This window comes from Camarhynchus parvulus, chromosome 8 (genome assembly GCF_901933205.1).
Source record: "Camarhynchus parvulus chromosome 8, STF_HiC, whole genome shotgun sequence".
Classification (NCBI taxonomy): Eukaryota; Metazoa; Chordata; class Aves; order Passeriformes; family Thraupidae; genus Camarhynchus; species Camarhynchus parvulus.
The window spans coordinates 20,630,966-20,655,114 of record NC_044578.1 but is presented as its reverse complement, the minus strand read 5'-3'; the positions used below and the strand labels follow the sequence as shown (position 1 = coordinate 20,655,114).

Below are 24,149 nucleotides of genomic sequence, written 5' to 3'. Positions count from 1 at the left end.
AAATGAAAGAACTGCAGTAATTGTGAATGCTAACCTATCTCTGATGTAGTTGAAAAATGTTCTGTGGTTTCATGTGCAGCTTTTGTTCAAAACTGTAAAATCCAAATAGAGTAGATGGAAAAAATTCAACAAGAACAAAACCCCACAACACAACCAAAAAAACCCTCCAACACCAACATCAAGAAAAGAATGCAGTATCCTGAATATAAAGGAAATAATGTGAGTATTGATTGTTTGGTTATGGTCAGAATAGTTGAACAGAACACTTCTGATCAATGTTCTGAATTTAAAATTTTCCTTCTAGATTAGAAAAAGAATGGGATCTAAATGACACATTTTCCTGATAATATAGATGTCACTTTGTGATAACACAGAAGCAGACATTTTAAAAAGAAATCCTTAACTGGAAGAGAAACTGAAGTAGACTCAAACTTCCAGTTAAGTTTGTAATTTTTTGCAATAAAGAAAAAGAGACAATTCTTTAGGAATAGATTCCAAGCTGAAGACATGAGTTTATTGAATGTCTGAGAGATTTGTATTCAAATACAGTTAAAAAAACACATAATCCACCAGTACATCCCAAACAGTTTACAAGATGGAAATCTCCAGTATTCATATAACATAGTTTACAAAAAGGAAAATACAGCACCTAAATGTGAAGGTTATGTTCCACTTATATGATGCACAGTTAGATTATCACTTCATGAAGAGTTGTAAGTCAAGTCTGAAGAATAAATTACTGAGATACAGTTTTATGAAAAGCTGGATTTCTATGTCAATTTCCCTATTACTTATAAGATCTGCTCAGGCAAGAAAATACTGTTTCTAGTAAACAAATTGTCCAATCTGTGACCATCAGTTGTGTTGTTTAACATAAAATGCTATGGAAATTCCCTTGAGAATTATGTAAGCAGCTGTACAGTTTTTTTTAGAAGTCTGTTTTACTCAAACGACATGTAGTTTTCCTAGTAAATGTAAGTAAACTACCATTTAACTACTACTAGCTTTAATGGATTTGTCAAGAAGTATAGCAGTGTCAAAGAGTACTGAAAGCAAAGAATGTATTCAGATTTCTGGCATCTTTTGCTTGCAATGGGATTTTTTGGTATAAATTAGTTATATAACAGGAAAGGAGACTATAATGTTCTGAGAGAGAGTTGTATACCAGCAGTTGAGTAGTTTCTGTTTAAAATTCCTGTGGAGAACAGAAACTGATAATACCACACTTCTATTAAGAGCAGCTAAAATAGAATCTTTGTATTAATTCTTTTTTCTAATTAGACACTCTAAAGAGATTACAATTAACAGTAGAAATAAAAGTATGCAAGTACCAAAACTTAGAAATAGCTCATATTCATCATTTTCAATAACAGCATTCTGGCTTTGAAAGCTGAAATTTCATTAAAAACAGAAATAAAAACTTCTGGAGAACAAAGTCTGCTTTCGCTAATTTAACCTATTAAATTCGCCCTACTTTTACATCAATAAAAAGGTGTCAAACATCACTCTGAGCAAAACCTGAAGCATTCTGAGCTTTCAGAAGTGACGACACTATTTTTACTTATTCCAGGCCTTAACTGATAAACAGTACCACTAAATTAAAAAAAAAATTAAGTCATTTGCAGTTTACAATTAATTACGCCTATTTGTTACCCAACGCTTCCCTTTAAAAATGGATTCTTTCATATTCCAAATGAAAATTTAAAGAGCTCTTTCTTGCCTGTCAGGCAAATCACTACTTGTGCAAATTTAAATACAGTACATTGACCTAATGTAACAGTGGACAGATAGCAAAAGAAGTGTTCAACAAAGCTGTTGCACACTAAGACTTTTTCAGTGTGGAGAGTATGTCTACAATAAAGTGCTTCTCTTAACAAGTTTATTAAGAATAGTATATATAGATGCTTACCTAGTTTTAAAGCTTAAATTCCTTAGTAAATGGTTTAGCCTCCCTGTACACCCCCAATCCCGCAAGGCACATTCAAAACACAAGCAAAGCACTGACTGTGAAGGATTAAACTACAATTCAAAAAATTAAGTGGTAGTAAACTACTGACTAGGTTTGTAAACAGTACCGTCCCGTTGGATCTCATGCATTATTGAAGTGAGTTTCTGTGGGAGCAGCTGCTGAACTCCAGATTTAACAATCAAGGCAGCTTTCTTAATAAAATGCTATTGTGCCTTAGTGTTTTGGTGTGGAATACCACGTTTTTCATCACTTAAACAAAAAAAAAAGTCACATCTGATGCATTTAAACCTGTGGCCTTAATTTACAGTAAACACAATTGATTAGTGGCTGGTTTAGATCTATTTTGTTTTGGGAGTTTGTTTTAAATGCACGTGATGTTCACCTCTTCTGTTGAACCTTACAATGAAGTTGTGCTCAGTACTCTTAAGAGAAGGTTTTGGTTATGTTAAAACATAGCTGGCCTGCTTTTTTGGAGGCCATAACTTTGACCTGATAAGAACTGACTTGATAGGAGTAATTAGCTTCTGTAAAACTAAAATGGCATGTAGGATCAAATTCAGTAATTACTCTTTTCAGGTTCTTTTAAGACCAACTTTCTAAGTTTCTTTAAAAACAATGTTACAACGTCCATCACTGCAAGTGATCTCTTATATTGAAATGGGACATGCTTCCACAGATGTTTCACAGAAATTAAGTAATTCCACCAACACCAGACAGAGCTTACAAAAAGGGTCTAAGTGCTCTCACAAGGTACACATAGCTAAACATTGCCTTCATACCACAGAAGATGATGCTCTATGAGCAAGAGGCATTCCACTGCTTTTCAGAAAAAGATCACATTGAGTTCATTTTATCTTTCTCAGCTCTTGCAGCAGAGCAAACAATACTAGAAGTATCAAAACCAGAGCTCCAAGTTTTCCTCATTTGACATTCCAGCTTAGCGTTTTATCACCACCTGCTCATATGCTCCAGATCCTACTCTGAAAGTTTGAAAAAGGTTCAGTGTTAATTTAAATGGAAGCTAAATAGCAATTATCACATATCAGCAAGTGTATTGATTAAACAACCCATTCCTCCCCAAAAAAACCCAACAAAACCAAACAAACAGCAAGTACGAAACCAGCTAAATGTGAAGGGTAGAAAACATTTGTCATTATTACCATGCCATGGAGTCACCTACTCTTTAATGCACTAAAGAGATTTTGTTATACTACAGTCAAAATGAACAAAGAGTAATGTTACTGAACAAGCAGTTACTGTTGGACTTCACTAGAATTTGTTTAACATCACGTTTAGGGTACCCATCCCCACAGCTATATCATATGCAGCTAATACTCTTTATATACGTTTATACATAAACAGGTCGATGTGTCTAAAAAACTGAGAAAGTGATTGTCATCTTACATTAAGATACAAGAAAAACATCTTCAGCCTTTTGTTCACTTGAATTGTAAACAAAACTCACTCACCTCCCACACTGCAGCCCATAGTGGGTGGTTTTCCACAGCAGATTGCAGTACTGTGTAAAAAATTCATTGGGCAAGCTCTGCCTTGGTACAGTATTGTGCCTGGACTGTTCTGGCAGCTGCATTAGGACAGATCTCTGTGTGCTACAGGAGTGTGTTCTGTACCCTTTCATGTGATCCTAGACAGGTATTGGTGTGCCCAGCTTGCAGATGAGCCAGTTAATTTAACCATTAGTACTACATGCACGTATAAAATGCAATTATTTCATGACTTCAATATATTATCAACTGTCTTTATACCTAAGTCCTATTACTAAGCAATAGTAATGCCTGTACCTATTACTAAGCAATAGTAATTGCTGAAATACTGAGGCTATTCTGATTTCTTCAGTTATAGATGTTGAGTTATGTTGGACTGCAGAAACGCAGTATTAGAACATATTCTTGCTTGGTTTTCATGGTTTCTCATCTGAAGATTAATACATTCAGGTCAAGTCATATATCAGGATTGAAGAAGGTTTAGAAAAGGAAAAAAGGTCTCTGCTTCTAACCTGAAGCAGATTATCGAAAGAGTTCAGGGCTGCAAATAGTTGAAAGATGAACAAGCCATTGAAACAAGTAATGTAACAAATGGAAACAGGATTTGTGAGAAAAACTAAACTGAAGAAAATGAGGCTTGTTATCAGGAAGATGTAACAGTTTGGTACTCTAAAGGCAGATGTGTAAAACACTTAGAATTTTCTTCCCACTCCAGAGTAATGTAATAAGGCTGTAGAGCTCCCATTTGAAACTGGTGTCTGTTTCCTGTGTCCATACTGAAATGCCTGTATCTGAAAACCTTGGAACAGAGACTCTTCAGAAACTCTGAAAGTTATAATTCTTATGGCTGACACATCTGTTCTGTTTTGGAACTGTGTCCTATTTTAAAAACTGACAGTCTAGCTCTTTTGGTGCTTTTTAATGATACAGAATAGAAAGATGCTAAGGTCAAGAATGTAGATACAGAGTGATTGCTGTATAAGATGCATTTTTATTTAATATTGCCTATGGATTAGTTGTTCAGGCTACATACCTGTTAGGTAGATGGTGGCTTCCAAAAGAAGTGCTTCCACCAGGGCCCACAAATAATCTTAAACCTTCTTCTAAAAGGCAAATGATTAAAATATGTTAGCGTTCTTTAATGCTGTCCTAGCTAAATCCACGTAATTTTAAATCTACCCATTTTGCAGCTGACACTTTCAGATGCAAGTACTTTAGGTAATGAAGAACCAACTTCATGGTGAAGGTTGGAGGAAGTACCTTTGTCATAGATTTGCACCTGCTCTTTTAGGCTTAAAGTAATCACCTGGGAAAGCTCCCGGAGTCATGTTAAGAGTATTTTCAATTTCTGATAGGTAAGATAAAGTAGAAAATGTAGCACAGTCCTTATGAATACACACAGGGACTGTGAAGGGAGTGGGTTTTCCTAAGGCCTGTAATGTACATAAATTTTCTGTAAGCTTCCTTATTTATCTCCATACCTTCTGCACTTGAATCTAAACTGAAGTCTTGACTCTGGAGTATTTTTTCAACTATATCATCAGCATCAACTCTGGTAGCATCAACCCTCTTCAGCTGGGACTCCACAGAGTCTTGCTTTACAGGATGTCTGGAAAAATAAATGTATTTAGGCTCTTAGACATGATAAAGTAATTTACTTGTGCTAGATAAGGCTTTCAGATTAAGCGTACCTGCTTTGTTTTTCTGGTGGTGCATCTTCAGTGGATGTATCAGTATCAGCTTCAGCTACTTTTGGCTCAGTCTCTTCACATGGCTCTAGAATACTTCCAGTTCCTGTTGAGGTACTTCCCACTGAGGTACTCCCCACTGAGGTGTTTCTCCTGTGGCAGAGTTCAGACAGACTGGATGACCTAGAGTGACATGTGCTATATCCTGTTGGGAAAATGCAAGAGAGATGGGTTAGATAGGTTTTTGACAGGCCAGGTCCATCCTGAAAGCAGATTTTGTTTTGTCTTTGTATAAAGGGACCTTCAAAAGCCCTATGAATGTATGTGCATACATCAACTAGAAACTGACTTCAGATTTTGTATTCTAGCACCTGCCATTTTCTTTTTGTTCTAAGCAATTCCTGTTTATATCAGAACAATTAGAATGACAAATATCATCTCCTTAAGCTTTTAGATCTAAGTCTCCATTTTTTTACTCATGGAAGAGGTAAAAATCTCATTCAGATATATTAATTGGAGGGAACAAAGGCAAAAAGCTGTCTTGCATCTGAAGAGATAATCCAGTAAATCCAGTACATTTTAAGAGGGAAAACATGTTACCATTGCCACACCTGAAACTTCAAGGAAAAAAGCTTTCAATGCAAACCCTTTTTAAAACATAAACTTATTTTCCACTGTCTAAGCCTGTGAAAGAAATATAATCCCCAACAACTCATAACAAAATTGTGAACAGCTACCTGACAGTTTTGATTGCTGACTTGCATAGCTTGATGTTCTGGAGTGTCCACATGCACCAAGTTCATCTGGGACTGAGGCACTCTTTGACGAGACATCTGCAACATCGGCAAGTCACACAGTGTTCCTAAAGCCAACTTTATTGCTACTTTCACAGTAATCTTGATTAGATTCAAAAGTCACATTTCCCAGAGGGGTTAGAGATTTGACACCGATTTTCTACAAACCTTTTGGAGATTCAAGTGCTGCAAAAATACCATGTATGTTAATAAATATACATTCTTTAAAAAATAAAGGTCATAATATGTATCTGAGCAAAACAGAGAGGACCATTGGGTTAGACAGACTTGTATGAAATGTAGCTGTAGATTTGCCTAGTGTTAATATTAAAGAGATGATCATTCTTTCTCCAGTATCATAGTAGAACGTTGGGCCAGATGTTTTCTGTCTGAAAAGCTAACCTGCTTAAAAACTTCAGCTGTGTTTGAAGCAGAAACTCACAAACCATGTAAGAAGGTTCCTTTGCAGGCTGTCAGCATCCCTTTCAGATTTGCAGTATTTTGAACATCTTGAAACTATGAGACCAGTTATAAAAGCATTGAAAAATTAAGAGCATTATTCTATACCTGCTATACCCAGATGTGCTACTTTTAAATTTTCTCCACCTTTCCTGTCTTCATGCAAAGACTCTGATTCTCCAGCAATTGCTATAGATGTTGCTGTAGAAGGAGGCCTGTAAGAAAAAGGTGGTTAAGATTTGCTGTACTTCTGTTGTAATCCCTCCAAAATAATCAGCGCATCGTTTTCCTTTCAAATATGTTGGCATCATTCATACTGTGCATCAAGTTAACAGACCTACAGTTCTTTTCTGGAAACATGCTGCCTATTCTCCATTAAGGAAAATGAAAAAAAAAAAAAGGAAGTTTTTGCTAGGGAGCTTAAAGACATTTTACAGAATCAATCTGCTCAGCCCTCAGGCTTCTGGGGATCCTGGGAAAGGCTTTTTCTTTTTTGATGATTGGTGGAGTGATTTGTCTTTAATTTGAAGTTGTTTCTTATTTTTCTAAGTGTATGAATCACAGGACAGTTTACACACTAAGAATATTTGTAATTCAGTACTTGAAGGAATACATGAGAAGGTGTTAAGTTTAAAAAAAACAACCCCAACGTGCACAACAGTTGGCCAAGGTGGCTTCTGTGCTGTGACACAATCCTGGCTTTGTCTCATCCCTGTCATAGAGCAGGAAATTATTCTGGGCTGATAACCCTCCCAACTCCTAATTAAAGGGCCTATGGCACCATCTCCATGTATTGCACTCTAAATTTTAACTTCTACAAAATCAAAAAGCATCATGTATGATGTAGTTTACATTTTACTTCAATATTAAAACCTCATAATAAAGCTCAAGTGCTTGTTTGAGTTAATACCAAGACCCAAAGAGAGATCTTATTTAAATTAATAAACCTCTTCGTTTGTGTTTTGCTAGTGCAGAAGAAACTAATTTGAAAATGACAAAGTACAAGCAATCTCTCGCAAGGAAACACAACCAAAATACATTTCAAGATATTACTTACAGGATTTTTTAATGCTTTCTTATTTTCTACGTTGGGAACAGACTGTTGGTCTGTATACAAATGGGTATTTGTTGACATTTTTAGATTTGATATAGTCAATAAATTAGTCACTGTCTTCATGTAGAGTAAGGTTATGTTTGAAAGTAAAGAGAGAAAGAAGAAAGCACTTCTAGAAATACAGTGCTTGTGTGACTTGACTGCATAACATACTTTTGAAAGCAAGAACGGAATGGTTTCAGGGATGTCATCCCAGATCAAACACCAAGCCTTCTAGGCTTCTTCATGAAATATGTAGTTGATGCCAGATTATGAAACTGTTTTAAGGTTTATTTTTCCTTCTACAAAGGACATCTGGATTAGATAAATTGTTTGTTCTGTTTGTGTTGAAAGTTTATGTTCCAGGAAATGGTTATATCACCAGTTTGGAAGAAAATGCCAAGTCTGAATAATTTGAGTAAGAGATTTTTTCCCATGAACCCAGAGAGCTATTTAGATACTAATTTCAACTCCTTCGGTACAAGGCAGTAAAAAACAAATACACTGCTTTGTTAGTATCCAAGACTAATGATTAGTTGCCTTTGAGGAATTGTTTATCAGTTCCAGTGATGTATTTGTTAGTAGGTCTGACTCTAAAGTAAATCTACTAAAGTCGTTCTGAAGTAAAGATGCTAAGTAAGTTGGGATACAGAAAAGTTTTGCCAATCAGACAAATTCAAATAATACCCTCTTGCTATTTATTCAGTAAGCACAAGATGAGATTCTGCAGTTGTTCAGTGTTCTATTCTTCTCATTAAAGGTTAGTAGAAGAGAAGAAAAAGGACATTTAGTGGTGTAAGGGGACATTGAAAAGTGCTGTGGAAAATCACCTAAGCCAGACTGGTACAAAACCACAGCACAACTATTACACTTCCTTAACTACAGAGTAAGACAATGAGGCCAAAAGATCCTCAGTGTATAGCAGTGAATTTTCCTAGCTCCCTGCCCCTCAGATGTTATCTATTGCATCTTTTACCAAGCTGCAGAATATCTTTGCTAAGTAAATATCTGTAAGTGTTTTCTCTTGTACTAAGTCACATCACACTTCTGTTGTTTGTTGGGGGTTTTTTGCAAATTAATATTTCAAAGTCATCTGAGACTTGTGAATAAAAAGTATAGCAGCACATTTTCCAGACACAAGTATTAGTCAGATCACCCCATACCAAGTATATTTATATAAGGTTGTTGCAGGAACAGTTTCCCTGAAGTGTTTTTTTTTACATTACAGATGTACAGGTGAGTATTCTGTGCTTGATACCAAGTACCTAACAGCAAGAACTATGACACTTCTACTGGCAATTATACCGTGTTAGTCATTATTCAGCTACCACTGTTGCCAGATTGGAGAGATGTAAAAACACAAATTAGAAGTGTAATTCTCAACATGGAATGTATGATCAAAATACCACCCCACAGAGATTTTTCACAAACTTACGTTTTAAAGCATGGGTCTCCAGACATCAGCTGCATGTTGATCAAAACCTACACATTAAGAAAACAAAATACATCATAAGAAAAAAAAATTGTTTGTGACACATACGTGGTCATGTAAATAAGTTATATTTGCCACTAATGTTATATTTAATGAAAATAAAATGCCATAATCACACATGCAAAAAAAATATCATTTTTCTTAGGCATACAAAGAACACAAAACACCATTTAAAGTAACATAGTTACACATACAAGATTCTGAAAAAGAAATATATATCAAGGAGAATCTTAGAATTATTAATAATTAAGATGGCTTCAAGGGAAAAACAGAGCCAAGAAACCTAAAACCTGAATGATCAAACAGAACATTGTTTAGAGCAGTGGATGCTGAAGTATGTGCTTTGCTGAGGGTGTTCAGCAAACTGCTGGCTCTCAGTACGGGTTGTGCCAACATCAGAGACAGCAAAAGCACCCAGGGTAAATAAGCCATAGGACACAGTGCATTGAAGGCTTGTTAGGCAGGCCAAAGCCATCCATTACAAGCGTTCCGGACAGTCTGGGACTGTCAGATCAGAAAGTCCCTGCACAGACCATATACTGAATAATGTGGAAAATTTATCCTGGTGTCCCAGTAGGAAAAAAAAATTAAAATTACTTGAAACAATCTCAATGTAATTATTTTTAGGTTTATGGGGCTTATTCAGTTTTTTTCTCTCCCTGGACTAAGGGAAGAGGATATCAGAGTGGATGTCTCGCAAGAATTCTCCCCAACTGTTAGAGTGATTACTATCAAACAGAAAACAGGAAAATCCCAGGAGTCATCCCAGGTATTGGAGGTGGCTTGTACATATATAAGCCAATTAATAGATTCACTCTCAGAAAGATGCACAGAATGTTGCCCAGTCTTGAAGATACCATACATTAACATGTTCATTTTCAGCTCCCCTTAGACTAGGAACACCTTTTAAAAGCTTTTCTTTTACAGTTATCCAGTTCCATTTCAAGATAGGGCAAATTATATTTTTGACTGCATGGATTTTAATGATTGTCTCTAAACAACACTTTTGGTTTTACTTCAAATAGCTTTCCTTCCAGAAAGAGGTTCAGCAAATAAGTTTTGAATTTCATTAAGTGCTTAATAATAGCACTTCTTCTCTGCTTTATTACTTTAAGTATGATAAAGGAAAGAAATTACTTTGAGAATGGAGTTGTCTTGTCTTGTATTTTTGGTATCATAACCTTCCAGTAAACAGCGACGAGTGGTATTTCCCGATCCAGCAAATTCTGCTAGATTTAGATCTGCAAATCCCAGCTGTTAAGAGAAAATGACAATTAGCAATAAGCATTTGGCTAAATGAAGGTACTTGCTAATTACACATTAAGTACCACTCAATAGCAGTTTCATTCAAATATTAGAATGCCCATTTAAGGGAATGGACCGAGGCAAAAAGCAGAAAACAAACCCAGAAAAAATTCAGCATAGTTATATTTTCAGTTAAAAATTTAAAGTGCCAAGAGAGGAAAACAATGAGGAGAGTTTTCTTTATCATTTAATGTAAATGTTTACTTTTACTAACCCTTTCCGCATACCAGCCTGAAAGAGAAAAAGTTTTGGTGGTACAACATTGTTACATACTTAATTAAACACACTGATTGAAAGTTCCAACAGCACTGTGTCACTATAATGTATATTATGAAGTCATGGGTGTTAAGTACTATTCTGGAATTACTGTAAAAGGGCATAGAATGGCAAGAAAGAAAAGCTTATCTGTAGGCAAAATTAGCTACATCTCAATTTACCTTTGCATATGCCTTTCCTCCTTTTAATTCCTAGAAGAAAAAAGGAAAAAAGACATACCATTAAGCCATTAAATAGACTGACTCAGGATTTTTCATTGGTTTTTTTTAGAAAAGCAGGTATTAATCTTTATTTTGAAATAGCCACACATTTGCTAGACTATGCTGTTGTCATTTAGACCTTAATATTCATAATGCCTTTGGAGCAGGCCAGCAAGACACTGTTTTCTTGGAGAGAGGAATGGCAAATGCCCGATGCCAGCTGGCATTGGGCTCTTACAAGGTCTGGTCCCAAAGGTAGGACATACTGCATGCAAAATTCTGGTACTTAGCACAGTTCAAGGCTTCTAAGCTTACTGCTTCTTGCTGGAAGTATCAATCAAGATACTCATAAACACTGAAGAGAAATTCCTTTGCTGCCCTGCTGGAAAAAGGGTTTTCTTCAATAAAAACATAAAACCCCCATAAATTAGTCAAAGTAAAGGAAGTAATAAGATTACTACAAAATTTTGACTAAAGGAATACCTGGTGTGATTGCAGCTAAAATTTGCTTTATGAAGTTTATCAGACATTCAAAAATGAAAACAAAACCAAGGAAGAATGAGCAAGGAAAGAGGAGAGGAGGGGGAAGAAAGCTGCTTACCTTTCGTACAGACACCCTGCAAGTGCAGGTATCCAGAATCCCTGTTGTGGCACTGGCACTGATCTTACACATAAAGAAGAACTTTTTCTTCCAGCGGACACAGTTCGCCTGCACTACTTCCCTGCAAGCAGAGAGCATGTGCTCACTGTTAGTTGCACATACACTCAGAACCACACACTGCAATCAGACAGCTCAAGAACAAACACTGGTTCCACTCCTTGTAGAGCGGCCACTTCATGCAAATTCTGGTCCAAGGTGTGAATAATAACAATAATCCCCCATTCTGCACTTAACAGTAGCATGACTAATAACTGTTTCAGGCCTTGAACACAGTATTAGACCTCCAGAAGAGTTAAACAACCATGTGTTTTTTCAAATGAAGAGAGTGTAATTTCTGCGGTTTGCCCCAGGAGAGTGAAGTCTTCCCGAACATCAGCTCCCAGGCACTGTCTCCTAAGCTGCTGAGCTTTGCAATGTGCTGAAGACAGCAACTTTGACAAGTAGTTTTTCAGTTCAGAGAAAAGGAGCGTCATACAAACAAAACTACATAAATTTGAGGCCTGGAAAAGTAGAAAGGAGATGATGTGCAATAACCAGAGACAAAGTAATGCTTTTGGGGCAAATGAGAATTGCAGCTACATACTGTGAGCTTGCCATTTGAGAGCAAAATAAGCTGACACATCTGAAGAGATCTGTTTCTCACAGGAGGATAACAATCTGACAGTATGATGCAGTGAGAAAAAGGCAGGATGAAGGATGCTTTCAGTTAGGAATGTCATTTTATAAAGCTCAGACAGAACACATTCTGTTTGGGCAATTCTGACCAAGAACAGACTCCAAAATGAAAAGGCACAGGGAGGACAACTAGAAAACCCCTGTATCTTAAAAGAAAAAAAAAATCCTGATAATTTCTTCTATCAGTCTTGTCTTCACTGTCTTCACATATAAACATATGTCTCTTTTCCTAATACAAAAATTCCTATGTTTTATACTAACTTCTGACAGCAGCTTATTATTGAAGAAGAAGTTTGAAGTCTTTAGCAGATAGAATCCTATGGTTCTGCAGAAGCTGGAGCCAGAGTTCATCATGTGTATAGAAAAATGAAGAATTGCAGGGTGCTCACAAAAGCTCTCTTTGCTATGCTGGTGAGACTGCCAGCTCCAGGGCTCACAGGCACTGTGACTTCCTAAGGTGGGAATAAATCAGCCAGCCTAAAATGAGTCAGTGTAATGACCACAACAGACTAACCGATTCTGATGATACAACACTGAGTCACATTCAAGCATGTGACCTGGAAGGAACATGCTCTGTAAACACCATGATCTACTCTTTATCTGGGATGTTTTACATTGCAAACTTTCCTGTATTGTGGGAAAAAATTAATCCCATCCTGCTGTTATGTGAGTTATTTAAATATACATAAGAACCAGAATTCAAAAAAGGCAAATTACAAATAGTCACATCTCTATTGAAACAGGCTCAGACAAGAAGACATCATGTAAAATTCACCCTTAAAAGGGATAAGAACTGCTAGCATTTGTGACACATGAAACACTGCCACTAAATTGAAAGAGTTCACTTGTCATCCATAAAGGTCAGAAAACCCTTTCTCATAACATCTGTTTGTTGCAGAAGTAGGACAGCAGTCATCATCATCATCATCCTTCCCACCCTTTCCTTGTCACCCAGGACACCACTGGCTCTACCAATAACAGCATCACTTTTGCTGCTATTCATCATTTCACTATGTTCTTGGAGTGTTTTTGCTTCTGTAACATTTCCAATTAGTAATAATGATACTTTTTTCCACTGAAAAAGTATTTTTGTAAACTCATGAAGTCAAAGTGATGTGCCAAAATCTTTGTACTACTCAGGATAATGGTTCAAGTTGTTTCTGCTTCTCAGAACAGCCTTCTGTCTCTACAGCAAAGTCAAAGGGGCTGCACAGTTGCAGTGTTGTGGACATTACTCACATTGTAGTAAAAGATAATGCAGTGAACATTAAACTCATTTTTGCTTGCAAATGCAAGAGAAATATAAGTAATATCTGCTTGAGGAATCTAAGTATCCTTAAAACCTTTAAGGATTTTGAATTTATTTCAACATATCAATGCTATATGGGTATAATGGTTCAAGTAAGGAATATAGCATGAAACCACTCTGCTTTTGATAGACTCAGTCCACTCATATCACAGGCCAGGATTTGCAAACAAGTAGCAGAAGTGGCCGTAAAAAGGATTCAGTTATGGATCCTGATGGTCTGATTTTTCTAAAAATAAAATCAAAACCAGGAATCCTGTTTCCTTCTCATAAGGATATCAGAAAAAAAGTATCATTAGATTCTTTCACTGGCATATAAATCAAAAGATATTTGAAAAATTTGTACACAATTTAAAAAAACCAAACCAAACAAAAAACTAAACAAAAAACCCCCCACCAAAACCCAACCTACTGCCCCTATTCCCACTAAACAGTCCTTCTAATTCCACTATATAAAAGAAAAAAATTGATGTATTTTAATTCAGGAATTTTTTTTTTGTAAAGAGAAGTACCATCTAGCTATTCCCGTTGTGCTGAAAAAAGGTCTAATAATCAGAACATTTAACTTCAACAGTAACATCTAAGTTTATAAGATTCTTAGGTAAGTGCCAGGCCTTTAGAAAATAAACAGCTGTATTGATTGGCTGCTATGGAAATGAACGCAGATAACTTCTGGCAGCTATTGCTGTGCTGCAGCACGCTGGGGAGAGCTTTCCGTTCTGAGTCAGTTTCCTACAAACCTCCCCGTCACTTCACCACATGCAAAGCAAAACCAGTTGTTTTCTTAATCAAAATGTATCTTAGTTACCAAGATGCACTGGAATACGTACTAGGCTGTAGTGCTTTGGTGTAATTGAATAAATCTGTCAGTAGTACGTAACCAAGAATAAGTTCAATAAACAGATGCTGTAGGATAAAAGGACTCCAAACTATAGTGTGTTACTATCACTGTTTTTTCTTTAGGAGAACAATTTCACATTGACTCAATTTCAAATGCAAGATTTAAGCTGTAGTCAGGTCCTTATTTGTAGATGTTTTGTATACTGAACACAATTGCCTCTTAAAATGTCGAATAAAAGTATTGGATTTTTCTTCTGATACACAACAAAGAAAAAAAGTAAACTCAAAAGGCAACGAATCCTACTCCAGTCACCTCCTCATCCTAAAGTGTTACAAGTGATGGACTACTTTTTAAGGCGTTTATGTTCATCAGATTGTTCATTTCCACATGGATAAAATCTATGAATAATAGCTTGTTCCAGCAAATAGCTACAAATGCAAAAATAAATCACTTTTAGGGATCTTTGGTGTCCTGGGGAAAATCCCTTCTTGCTAAATGGAAAAGCTTTAGCATGAGAGGCTCTGAAATAAGCCAAAACTCCTTGTGGACATTTACCAAAAGACTGTGTTCCATTAATCAGAAAATTTGATTTATTTAACAGCCTATTAGGATCTTTAGCCATACGGGGATGATTATGTTAAACTGCTTGTGTTTGTAATGCAATTATTTTAGATTTATTGGTCACCAAAGAAACAATAAATTGGGATCATTGTTTTAAGATGCCATTCAGTCTATGTTCACATGAAAATACTTCCAGTACTACTTTTGGATTCAGCTGGGTCAGTACACTTCTTTATGTCAAAGAAAGTGGTGTTTGCTAATGCATCTTACAGCATGTGAACAGACCCTGAGTTACCCACTCGCTGTAAATACTGTGAAAAAACAGCTTTTTCACTACATGAGGTAAATGAGAATATTATTATTATCTTTTAAAGCCGGTAATTTGATGAGAGTCACCTAAGTTCTGCTTGTTTATTTTAGATGATCATTCATGTTGATAAGATGGCCTGAGGGAAGTGAGGCTGCTGCAGCTGCACTGGCGAGGCTGAGGAGGTGTTCCCGGGAAGCGCCGCTCGCAGCACTCCCAGGCGGCCCGGGGGGGCACACACAGCCGGCCCGGGGGGGCACACACAACCGGCCCGCTCCGGCACCGACACAGCTCGGGCTGAGCAGCACAGATCTCTGCTAGACACATCCATAGACAGAGACCTGTGCATGGCTTTGGGCTATCCCACCTGCTCACAGTCCAGCTCCAGCCCCCAGTGCCTCTGCTCCAGGTGCAGGCACCACAGACACAGGGATCTCTGGTGGCTGGTCCCACCCCCGTGGCTGGCGTTTGCTGTGACCCTGGCTCTCCAGGTGCTGGCACCCAAGTGCTCTGGCCACACTCCCTGGGCAGCTGCTGGCACAATGGACACACAGGGCCTGTGAGCCACAGTCCCACTCCCATGGCATGAGCGTGCTCACTCTGGCCTCTCCTGCTGCTGGCAGCCCTTTGACACTCTTGACTCCAGTTGCTGGCACTCAGACATTCCCTGCCCCACAATGCACACTGAACAAAGAGCCCTTCCCCAGGAAAGAGTCACAATGTTCTTCAACAGGAAGATACAGCAGACATTACTAATTAGAAACAGATTAGACAAACGTACCAACCAGCCCTTTATCCCCTTAACTCCCTATTTCTCCCCACACTTGTTCCTCCTCAAACTCATCCCTTCCTCCACCTTTAGTTCCTCCCCAAATTGTCCCATGATAAGCCTCTTCCCTTGCATCCCATGATGTGTCTCATAGGGAGCAACCCCCTCAGTCCAAAACATGCTTTAGTTTTAGTTCAACATGATGGGTTTCCTGCCTGGACAATGGGGCTACGGGTCTCCTGGACCAGCCCTGGGAGGGGCCCAGAGAAGGCATCCCCTTGTCCAAGCCCATAATTTCAGTTCCCCACCTGCCTGTGTGTCCTTGGGCTTGTGTGGATGGGCTTTGATGGGCTGATGGTTCCTGTGACAGGACTGGGAATAGCTGGAGCTGAGTATTATTTTAGGCTCTCCACTCTCCCCTGCCTTTGCTGACTGTACTCATTTGTGGGTGTGCAAATGGACTTTTATCACCTAAAGCTTCCTCTGATCGATCCCCCTCTGAATGAAGTTAATACAGGTAGCTCTGTCCTTCTGATAAAAATACAGTGTTTAGCAGCCTGGAGTTACTTTTAGTGTAGAAAATGGTATTCTAAAATGGGAGCAATATCCCATTCATATAGATATTTTATATATATACTTTTTAATATGTCTAACATCTTCTGCAGAAAGCTGGAACACCTAACAAAGGCCAGTGTCACCTTGCAGACACTGGAGGAATTGAGGCATTAACCTACAATCTAACAGTCTAGCCACATTATCAGGTTCAGGTACTGAAGATTCAACTTTTCCTAGGCTATCTTTAGTATTAGGAAGGTATTGTTGGACACAGAGTTTTCATTTATACTATACATTAACACAGAAGGCTTTGGCATGCAAGAGTTGAATAACTTCTTGCACTCCTCCTCCCAAAATCTACTTGTATGTGAAATTCATGCAGTGTCATAGTTGAGGGAAATATACAGGTACCCCTTCAACAGGGTCCTGGAGCAGTACTAAGCTACATTTTAAATTTTTATCCAATAACCAAAATGCTAAATTTAGGCTTCATATAGAAAAGTGCATCACTTGAAGTGCTCAGGGCACGAGCTCCAAAATATATGCTGTAGCAATAAGCTTATGCAAAGCTTTAATGTATTTCTCTATTTAGGAACAAATTTAGTTTACTTTTCCTTCAATATTCTGTTTCCCCCATGCCTGAGGCATATAAGATGATGCATTTTCTCCAACAAAAACATTTTTCCTAAGCATTGCTACAAAACTGAACAAAACAAGTCACTTACAAACAGAGCTTCAACGGTTCACAAATTTCAGGACTAAGCAAACAGCTGGCTCTGCAGGAAGAGCTCCACTTGTTTACAGTGCACAGCTCCCCGGTTAATTTGCTGTTAGTACATGCAAAATTTGAACAGAATAATAATTTTCTATTCCACATGTTTTTACTCATAATAAAACAGGTTACATTTTTAACTAGCAGCATTTCATGTCAACAGCTTCTTATAAAATATGTATAAATTGATTGTGGATGAAAAACTGCTGGGTACAGGCAAATGCAGAGACCTAGAAGGGAATTAGCACTGTGAAGGGTAAACTGCATTAGAAGACTGTAGTCAGCAAGTGAGAGGAAATCGAACATTTGAGACTGTATCTGCAGCAGTGGGCTTGGTTTTAGGGCCTTCTTGGCAGAAGGCTGATGAAGTGAAGCAAGTCCAAGGATGTGAGATGAGGGTCTGGAGTCAGAGATGAATTCTTCTCTGATGCAGGAGAATTTGGAAACATGGGATTTTTACAATCTGATGATGAGGTGAAGGAAGATCTAATTGCCATCTACAGCCATCTCTACTAAGTTAGAAGATGGAGCTAGACATTACTTAGTGAGGAACAGAGAAAGGAAAATAGGCAAAACCAATATAAGTTCCAGTAAAATAAGGGAAAAATGTTCACAGTACAAGTGAGCAGCAGGGCAGGTTGTCTACAAGGACTGGCATCTCCATTACTGCAGATTTTCTACAGCTGACAGGACAAAGCTCTGAGCTACCTGATCCAACTGAAATTAGTCTTGCTTTCAGCAGGCAGCTGGACTCTGTGATCTCTGGTATTATCCTTCACCCTAAATTATTCTGTGAACAGAAATAGTCCTTAACATATGAAGGCACTCAGGTGCTATGGTACTTGCAAATGGCAGATTTGTGGCAGAAAAATACTGTACTTCATGTACTGTGCTGAGGTCAGGGGGAAAAAAGCCAACAAAGCAACACCAGCTCTTTTAAATCCAAGTGGCAGTTCTGTGTAAGACAGGTACTTTCATGCTTGAAGCTTTTCCCACTGTCTCTCCCTCTTCAACAGATGTCAGTCATGTAGCTCTTCTCAAACATTTTTTGTGACAAGTTAGCTGTTGATACATCTCTTATCAGTTCTTACAATTACAGTTAGGGAAGTCTCCCAGGACTGAGCCCTTTTTATATCTGCAATAACCAGTTACACCCCATGCAAAGAGCAGACTGTACAAATATTTTATTTTCCTCTATCCCAAAGATAAACCCTTTCAAAACTAATATTATCTTCTTTACTCCTCTGATTCTTTGGTTTTTTTCAACCATATTTTTTTAATCAGTTCACTAAACACATTTTACTGTAACTATTAATGAAAGGAGAAGTACAAAGAAACTACATGTTGAAAAGTTGTACTTTGTGTAGAGAAGTTCTCCTTCTCATCTTCTCCTCCCTACAGAGGACAGTGTCTGAAAGCTGCTTAACCAACTATCTCTTCACAACTGAGTAATCATTGAGTGGACATTTGAGAATCTGAAAAAAGCAACTACAAAACTGCAAGGTAGGACTTTCATCCCACTGCCAATACTCCTCACAGTACTTGAAAACTTAGTTTGTTTCAAGTTCTCCAGCTGCAAATCCGGTTACAGCCGAAAAAGCTATTAGAAGTAGCATTATCCAGTTCTGAAGACTGTCAGCAAGATTCATACATCATGCAGGAAGATTAGAGTGATGGGGACTGATTCCATGTGACAGGTATGTTTTTCTAACAAGTACTGTAATTTAAAAACAGGGTTAAGCTGTGTTACTATCACTAGAGTTTCTCTTTCAAATGCAATAGCAGCAATCAAGAAAAGAATGGTAAAAAGACAACATGAAGAATCCAGTGAGGCAGAAAACCTACTTGCTGGTGTCACAAAAAAATAGATGTGGTTTTAGACAGTTGAGAAGGAAGTGGCCATGCATCACTAGAAGTAAGAAGTACTTATCTGGCAGATAAGTAAATTCCTACAGAAAACAATTGCATGCTCTAGCCTGTACCTATTAGGAATAGGAATATATTAATGCATGATCTCCCAGGACTTCCCCTCAGGACTCAAGAGGGTACCACCACATTTCTGAAATCCGCTGGAAAATAAAATTATTTTCCAGCGGATGAAAAAGCTTATAGCTCTTGGCCACCTTGAATCTCTATCACATATAGCAATCATAACCAGCTTCTTTAGAAAGTTGTTGTGTGAAAGAAAGAAGATAGAAACATCAGCAGTCTAAATTATCATAAATCAGATCTGAAAGGAAGGGGAATATGACCAAGCTGAAGGCTGCAGTCAGAAGAACACACCAAGCAGCTCCTTTTCTTGAGTGGGGTGCAGCTGGAAACCTAGCTAAAAATGGAACTAGCAGGCTTACAGCTCCTGTAGCCTCAGCTGATAGAGCACTGAAAGTACACCCTCAAGAAATCAGATCCTGATTCCCAAAATTTCTTGTATTTCCTCATATTCCATCTGTTCATTTACTGCTGATTGAGCAACAGCTCAGCCTATGAGCCTCAGTTATCTGCTCTAGGGACCTATTAATTTTTGATTCAGCCTTTTAAAATGAGTGCAACTGCAGAAAGCCTATACTTGCTATATATTTATATCTACATTAGAATGGCCACAAATAAATATGCTTAGAATTTAGTCAAGTCTGTACCTTAAAATAGTATTTTTTTCTGTTCAAAATATTAATAGGTGCAATTTCTGCCCTGAAATAATCTTGTGTCCTTTCATGGTGCATTTGCCATTATGTGCACACTATTTTATGACCAGGCAGTATATAGATACATAGTATCCTGGAATCTGCACATGTGTAGTGTATTAATGTATCCAATTTCAAAGAGATCTAGTGTCATTGGCCGGGGCAAAGGTAGAAAGATGCCTTGCCACACAGGAAACCAGGCTTAAGCTAGGAAAGTTTCCTAAATGGGAGTGAGGTTTGTTAGCATAACTTTGCATACATCCACAGCCCACTGGCTGAAAATCCTTTTTTCTAAAACACAATGGTAAAGATCCAGAAATCATGCTAGAACAAAATTTCAAAAAGGGAAGGGCAGGAATTACACTGTATGGCTGATTGTGAGGTTGCTGAAACAACCAAACTGAGCCTCCCCCTCTCCACAACACCCTTCAAGGTTTTCCCTGGTTTAGAGTCAAAACTTATGACACATTCATTCTTGTCAGAATTCCAAGGTCCTGCTCTTGCAGAAACTCTCAAACATTTTTACCAGTTTAAACACCACTGCCACTTAGCTGGTCAATGTCCTTGGATGAAAGTTTTATTTGGCACTACCAGATTACTTTAAAAGTTGATATTCTTGTCCAGTAATTAAACAATTTAGTGTTATAATCCAGAATTTTCTTTTCCCACAGTAAGGATTCACAGATGTGCATAGGGATGTTTCAAACAGAAGTTTTCTAATTGGAGTTCTAGAATAGTATATGCAAACACAAAATGGCAAATTGATGTGGTTTCTATTTACACACCAGCCAGATCACTGTGTACTGTACTATACACACTGCTTTCACCTGGTCACAGAATTTCTGTACACTTCAGGCACACATCTGTGGGAGCCAGAAAAGTAACTGGACTGTGACAAGTCTCCATAATGGCCCAGGTCTCCATAATGTATTTCTTGGGTAGCTCTTTCTCAGCAAAGATCTGAGAAATGAAAAACCCTATTTTTTAGTAGCTTGAACTTTTATCAGTCTTCTTTCCATCTCACTTCAGTGATCAGAGGGATGATGTAGGCACCACATTGCTTGCAGGATCAGGACTTTAATCATTCATACAAGCATGATCCATAGAGGGCTGACAAGACAATCACTTGAAACTTTTCATGACAACTTGCTACATACACATGGGCCCCTATTCCAAGGCAACTGCTGCCCTGGGTTTTTATGACATTCTTCTCTGTGAGAAGGCTTTGGAAATAAAAAGCTAATAATGTTAGAGTGCTCTATAGACTATTGGTTGGACTTCTTTTTACTTTCTAAGGCAAGAGGCAACAGGGTATTGGTCTGTATGGGCACCAACTTGAGAACTTCATAACTTCTCCCTAAATAATTAAGTAACAAAAATAAAGCTATTAAGAAAACAGTCAGTTTCCCCCTGTATTATAAATTTTTTTTAATGAGTTTGTCTATAATTTTCTGAAACAATAGAATTCTTTGAATATCTTCTATAAAGCTAAAAAGATCACTACTCTAGGGATATAACTGTCAGCACACAGTGAAACTAACAAATGCATGCAACTGGAAGATTATGGCCATGAGAAAGTTTGCAGCTGATAAGTTTTGAAATACTACTGCTCTGGTGTAAACTTAATTTCCTCCTTATTTATTCAGCCCTATGCTGAATCACCACTCTGAAAATCCATCTGTTAATTCTTAAACCAAGAGCAAAGGCAATCCCTAAACTGGCACTGAAGGATCACTGCAGAAGAATTCTTTACCTCTCTATCAGCGCACTCAAAACACTTGTCAGTCCAGCAGGAATGAGTTACACTCACAGGGACCTTGACATACCAGCATATGTTCCATTGCTGTTAGTTTTTAAGCCATAGCTTAAAAAAGCTTAAAAGCCCCAGAAAATGAAAATGGAAGAATTTCTAAGCTTCAGCTCCAACACCATTTTTTACATGAGTTTCCCTACACACACTGCATCCTACCACACACATTTTACTCTAATGAACCATTCAGAAAGATATGAATGGAGGCTTTCAGGCATTTAATTTTAGCATCATAAATAGGCAAGGCAGAAAAGACTAGATCACCACAACATGTCAAAACCATCTGCTCAGCTGAAAGCAAGTCCTTGGAAATAGACATCCTGTCCAGAAGATGTATGTCAGCCTGTGGAAATGACTTCAAGGCAATAAGGGCTGGAGTAGGACAGTAATGGCACATTAGTGCCTGAATCACGATTGTTATCATCATCATCTATTACTTATGAAGTCGCTCACAAGAAAAATGTTGAAGAAAGACATGAAATGAGATCAAAGCACTGATGAGTTGAAAAATTTCCAACCATACAGAAGAAAAATTTGTCTTCAATTATACATGCTAGTATAATGGAATGGTTAAATAACAAGGTTGTAGGCCAAAGTTCCATTTCTATTCCTTCTCCCTGATTAACTTAATTTACAGAATCAAAAGCAGATAATTTAGAAAGCTCTGTAACAACAGTATTTTAATAAGAAAATAACTGAATATTCATGGATTTGTTGCTGTCTTCTCCCATAATTCTATGATACATTTTCCAGTAAATCCTTTTTGTAATAATATTAAAATAAAATAATACCTCACACAACAAGAACAAGTGTAACTGGAGGGGAATCTCCTCTTCCCCAGACCTGAAGCCACAGCACACACCCTTCCTGTAGACAAGGTTCTGCCTCTGCCAGGTACTTGGAAAAAAACAATACACTGGCCCTCTATTTACCCATGGCTACCCGTGGATGAGGGAGCCACTATCACGACAGACGACTGCTCCATTGCTGAGGCACAATTGAAGGAAAAGAAAGAGGAAAAAAGACATCTGCCTTGCACTTGCACTGCAGAACTGAGCATGAACAAAGTAAGTAATACATGACCTGAGCACTTAGAGGAAAAACTGAGGACTTTTCCATGGAACTTAGCTCTCCATGTAAATATCTGCAGAACGAAACACAGCAAGCCAGTGTTCAATAATTAAACAATAAGGTCGCACAACCCACAGGGAACAGCTCAGACTACAGGCTTGGGGACAAGAAATCCTCCCCGCCTGTTCCCCATCTGCTCAGCAGCTCCAGCATTATGGCACAAGACACCCGTTTCTCTGGGACAACCCTCATCACTCAGGGATTCCTCTCCTCTGTTACTCCGTGTTTAGGAGCCTCAATATTTATTTTTCAGCGTTACGACTCCAGGCAGCGAGCAGCCACGCAGACGAGGAGTTCCTGCTACCACATGTGTTCTCCCGCCGTTGATGCTGGCAAAGCAGGCGGGACGAGAAGACGGCCAGGCTGCCCGGTGCCACAGCAGCTTCCCCTTCGGCGAGGGGAGCGGCGGGCAGCACGGCCGCAGCCGCCAGGAGCCCCAGGGCAGCCGCCCCTCCTTTCCGCGGGCCCCCGCCCGCCGGCGCGAACCGGCCGAGCCCCGGCTCGCCGTGGGAGCCAAGGAGCGGGCGGAGGGGCTGCGGAGGCGGCCGTGCTTCCCCGGCTCTGGGGGGACGCGGACTCGAGCGGAGCCCGTCGGACGGGGGCGGCCGCGGCCCGCCCGGGGCTGCCTGCGTGGGGCGGACAGCCCGGCAGCCCCCGGCTGGCGAGTCCCGGAGGCACCTACCGGGAGGACTCCCCGCTGAAGCTGCCCCCGTCCAGCAGCCGCACCTTGCAGAAGAGGATGCCGTTGACGAAAGGCACGGAGGAAAGCTCGTCCAGTTCCAGCTCCACGCGGAACTTGAACTTCTTCTTCCTCATCATGATGAAGGCCATGGGCTAGGGGCTTCCCGGGGGCCGCCCCCACGGCAGCTCCGCTCCGGCCACCCTGCTCCGCTCCGCTCCCATGCCCGGGGCGACGGCGGCACGGGGGGACGGGCCGGAGCGGCGGCCGCTGCCAGCTCAGCCCCTGCCGGCCGCGGCCGTTCCCGGCCAGCGCTTACATGGCAGCCGGCGCCTCCCTTTCAAACCCGCCCGCCTCCGCTCCGCCCGCTGCCGCCAGCGGCCGCCGGAGCCATTGGCGACCGCTGCCGCCAGGGGCTCGAACGTCGGCGTACGGTTCCTCGAAGAAGTTGGCCCGGGCCGGGAGGCGATGGAACAAGGGTGTTCAATAGCGGGAGCTCGGCGTGCCGCTCCCCACGGCCCGCACGGTGCCCGGAGCAGTGACGTGGCCGCGGCCCGGCCGAGCGGGGCTTGTGCAGCCCGGCCCGGCAGCTCCGCCGCCTGCCGGGGACCCCCGCGTCC

General features: G+C 39.5%; 1 protein-coding gene across 2 annotated transcripts; it reads right to left on the bottom strand.

The window, feature by feature from the left end:
- Window positions 1-368: 368 nt before the first annotated feature.
- Window positions 369-24,149, bottom strand: FAM102B (family with sequence similarity 102 member B). 2 transcript variants are annotated; one of them, XM_030953624.1, is made up of 11 exons: window positions 23,533-24,149; window positions 11,383-11,503; window positions 10,743-10,772; window positions 10,138-10,254; window positions 8,944-8,990; window positions 6,524-6,630; window positions 5,900-5,995; window positions 5,166-5,367; window positions 4,956-5,083; window positions 4,508-4,577; window positions 369-2,949 (listed from the first exon to the last, which is right to left on the bottom strand). In XM_030953624.1, the coding sequence occupies exons 1-11, from the start codon at window positions 23,679-23,681 to the stop codon at window positions 2,907-2,909; spliced, it is 1,110 nt and encodes a 369-aa protein (XP_030809484.1). In that variant the 5' UTR covers window positions 23,682-24,149; the 3' UTR covers window positions 369-2,906. The 2 variants fall into 2 exon arrangements, with proteins under 2 accessions (XP_030809484.1, XP_030809485.1); XM_030953625.1 differs by having other exon boundaries at window positions 370-2,949; window positions 23,577-23,702.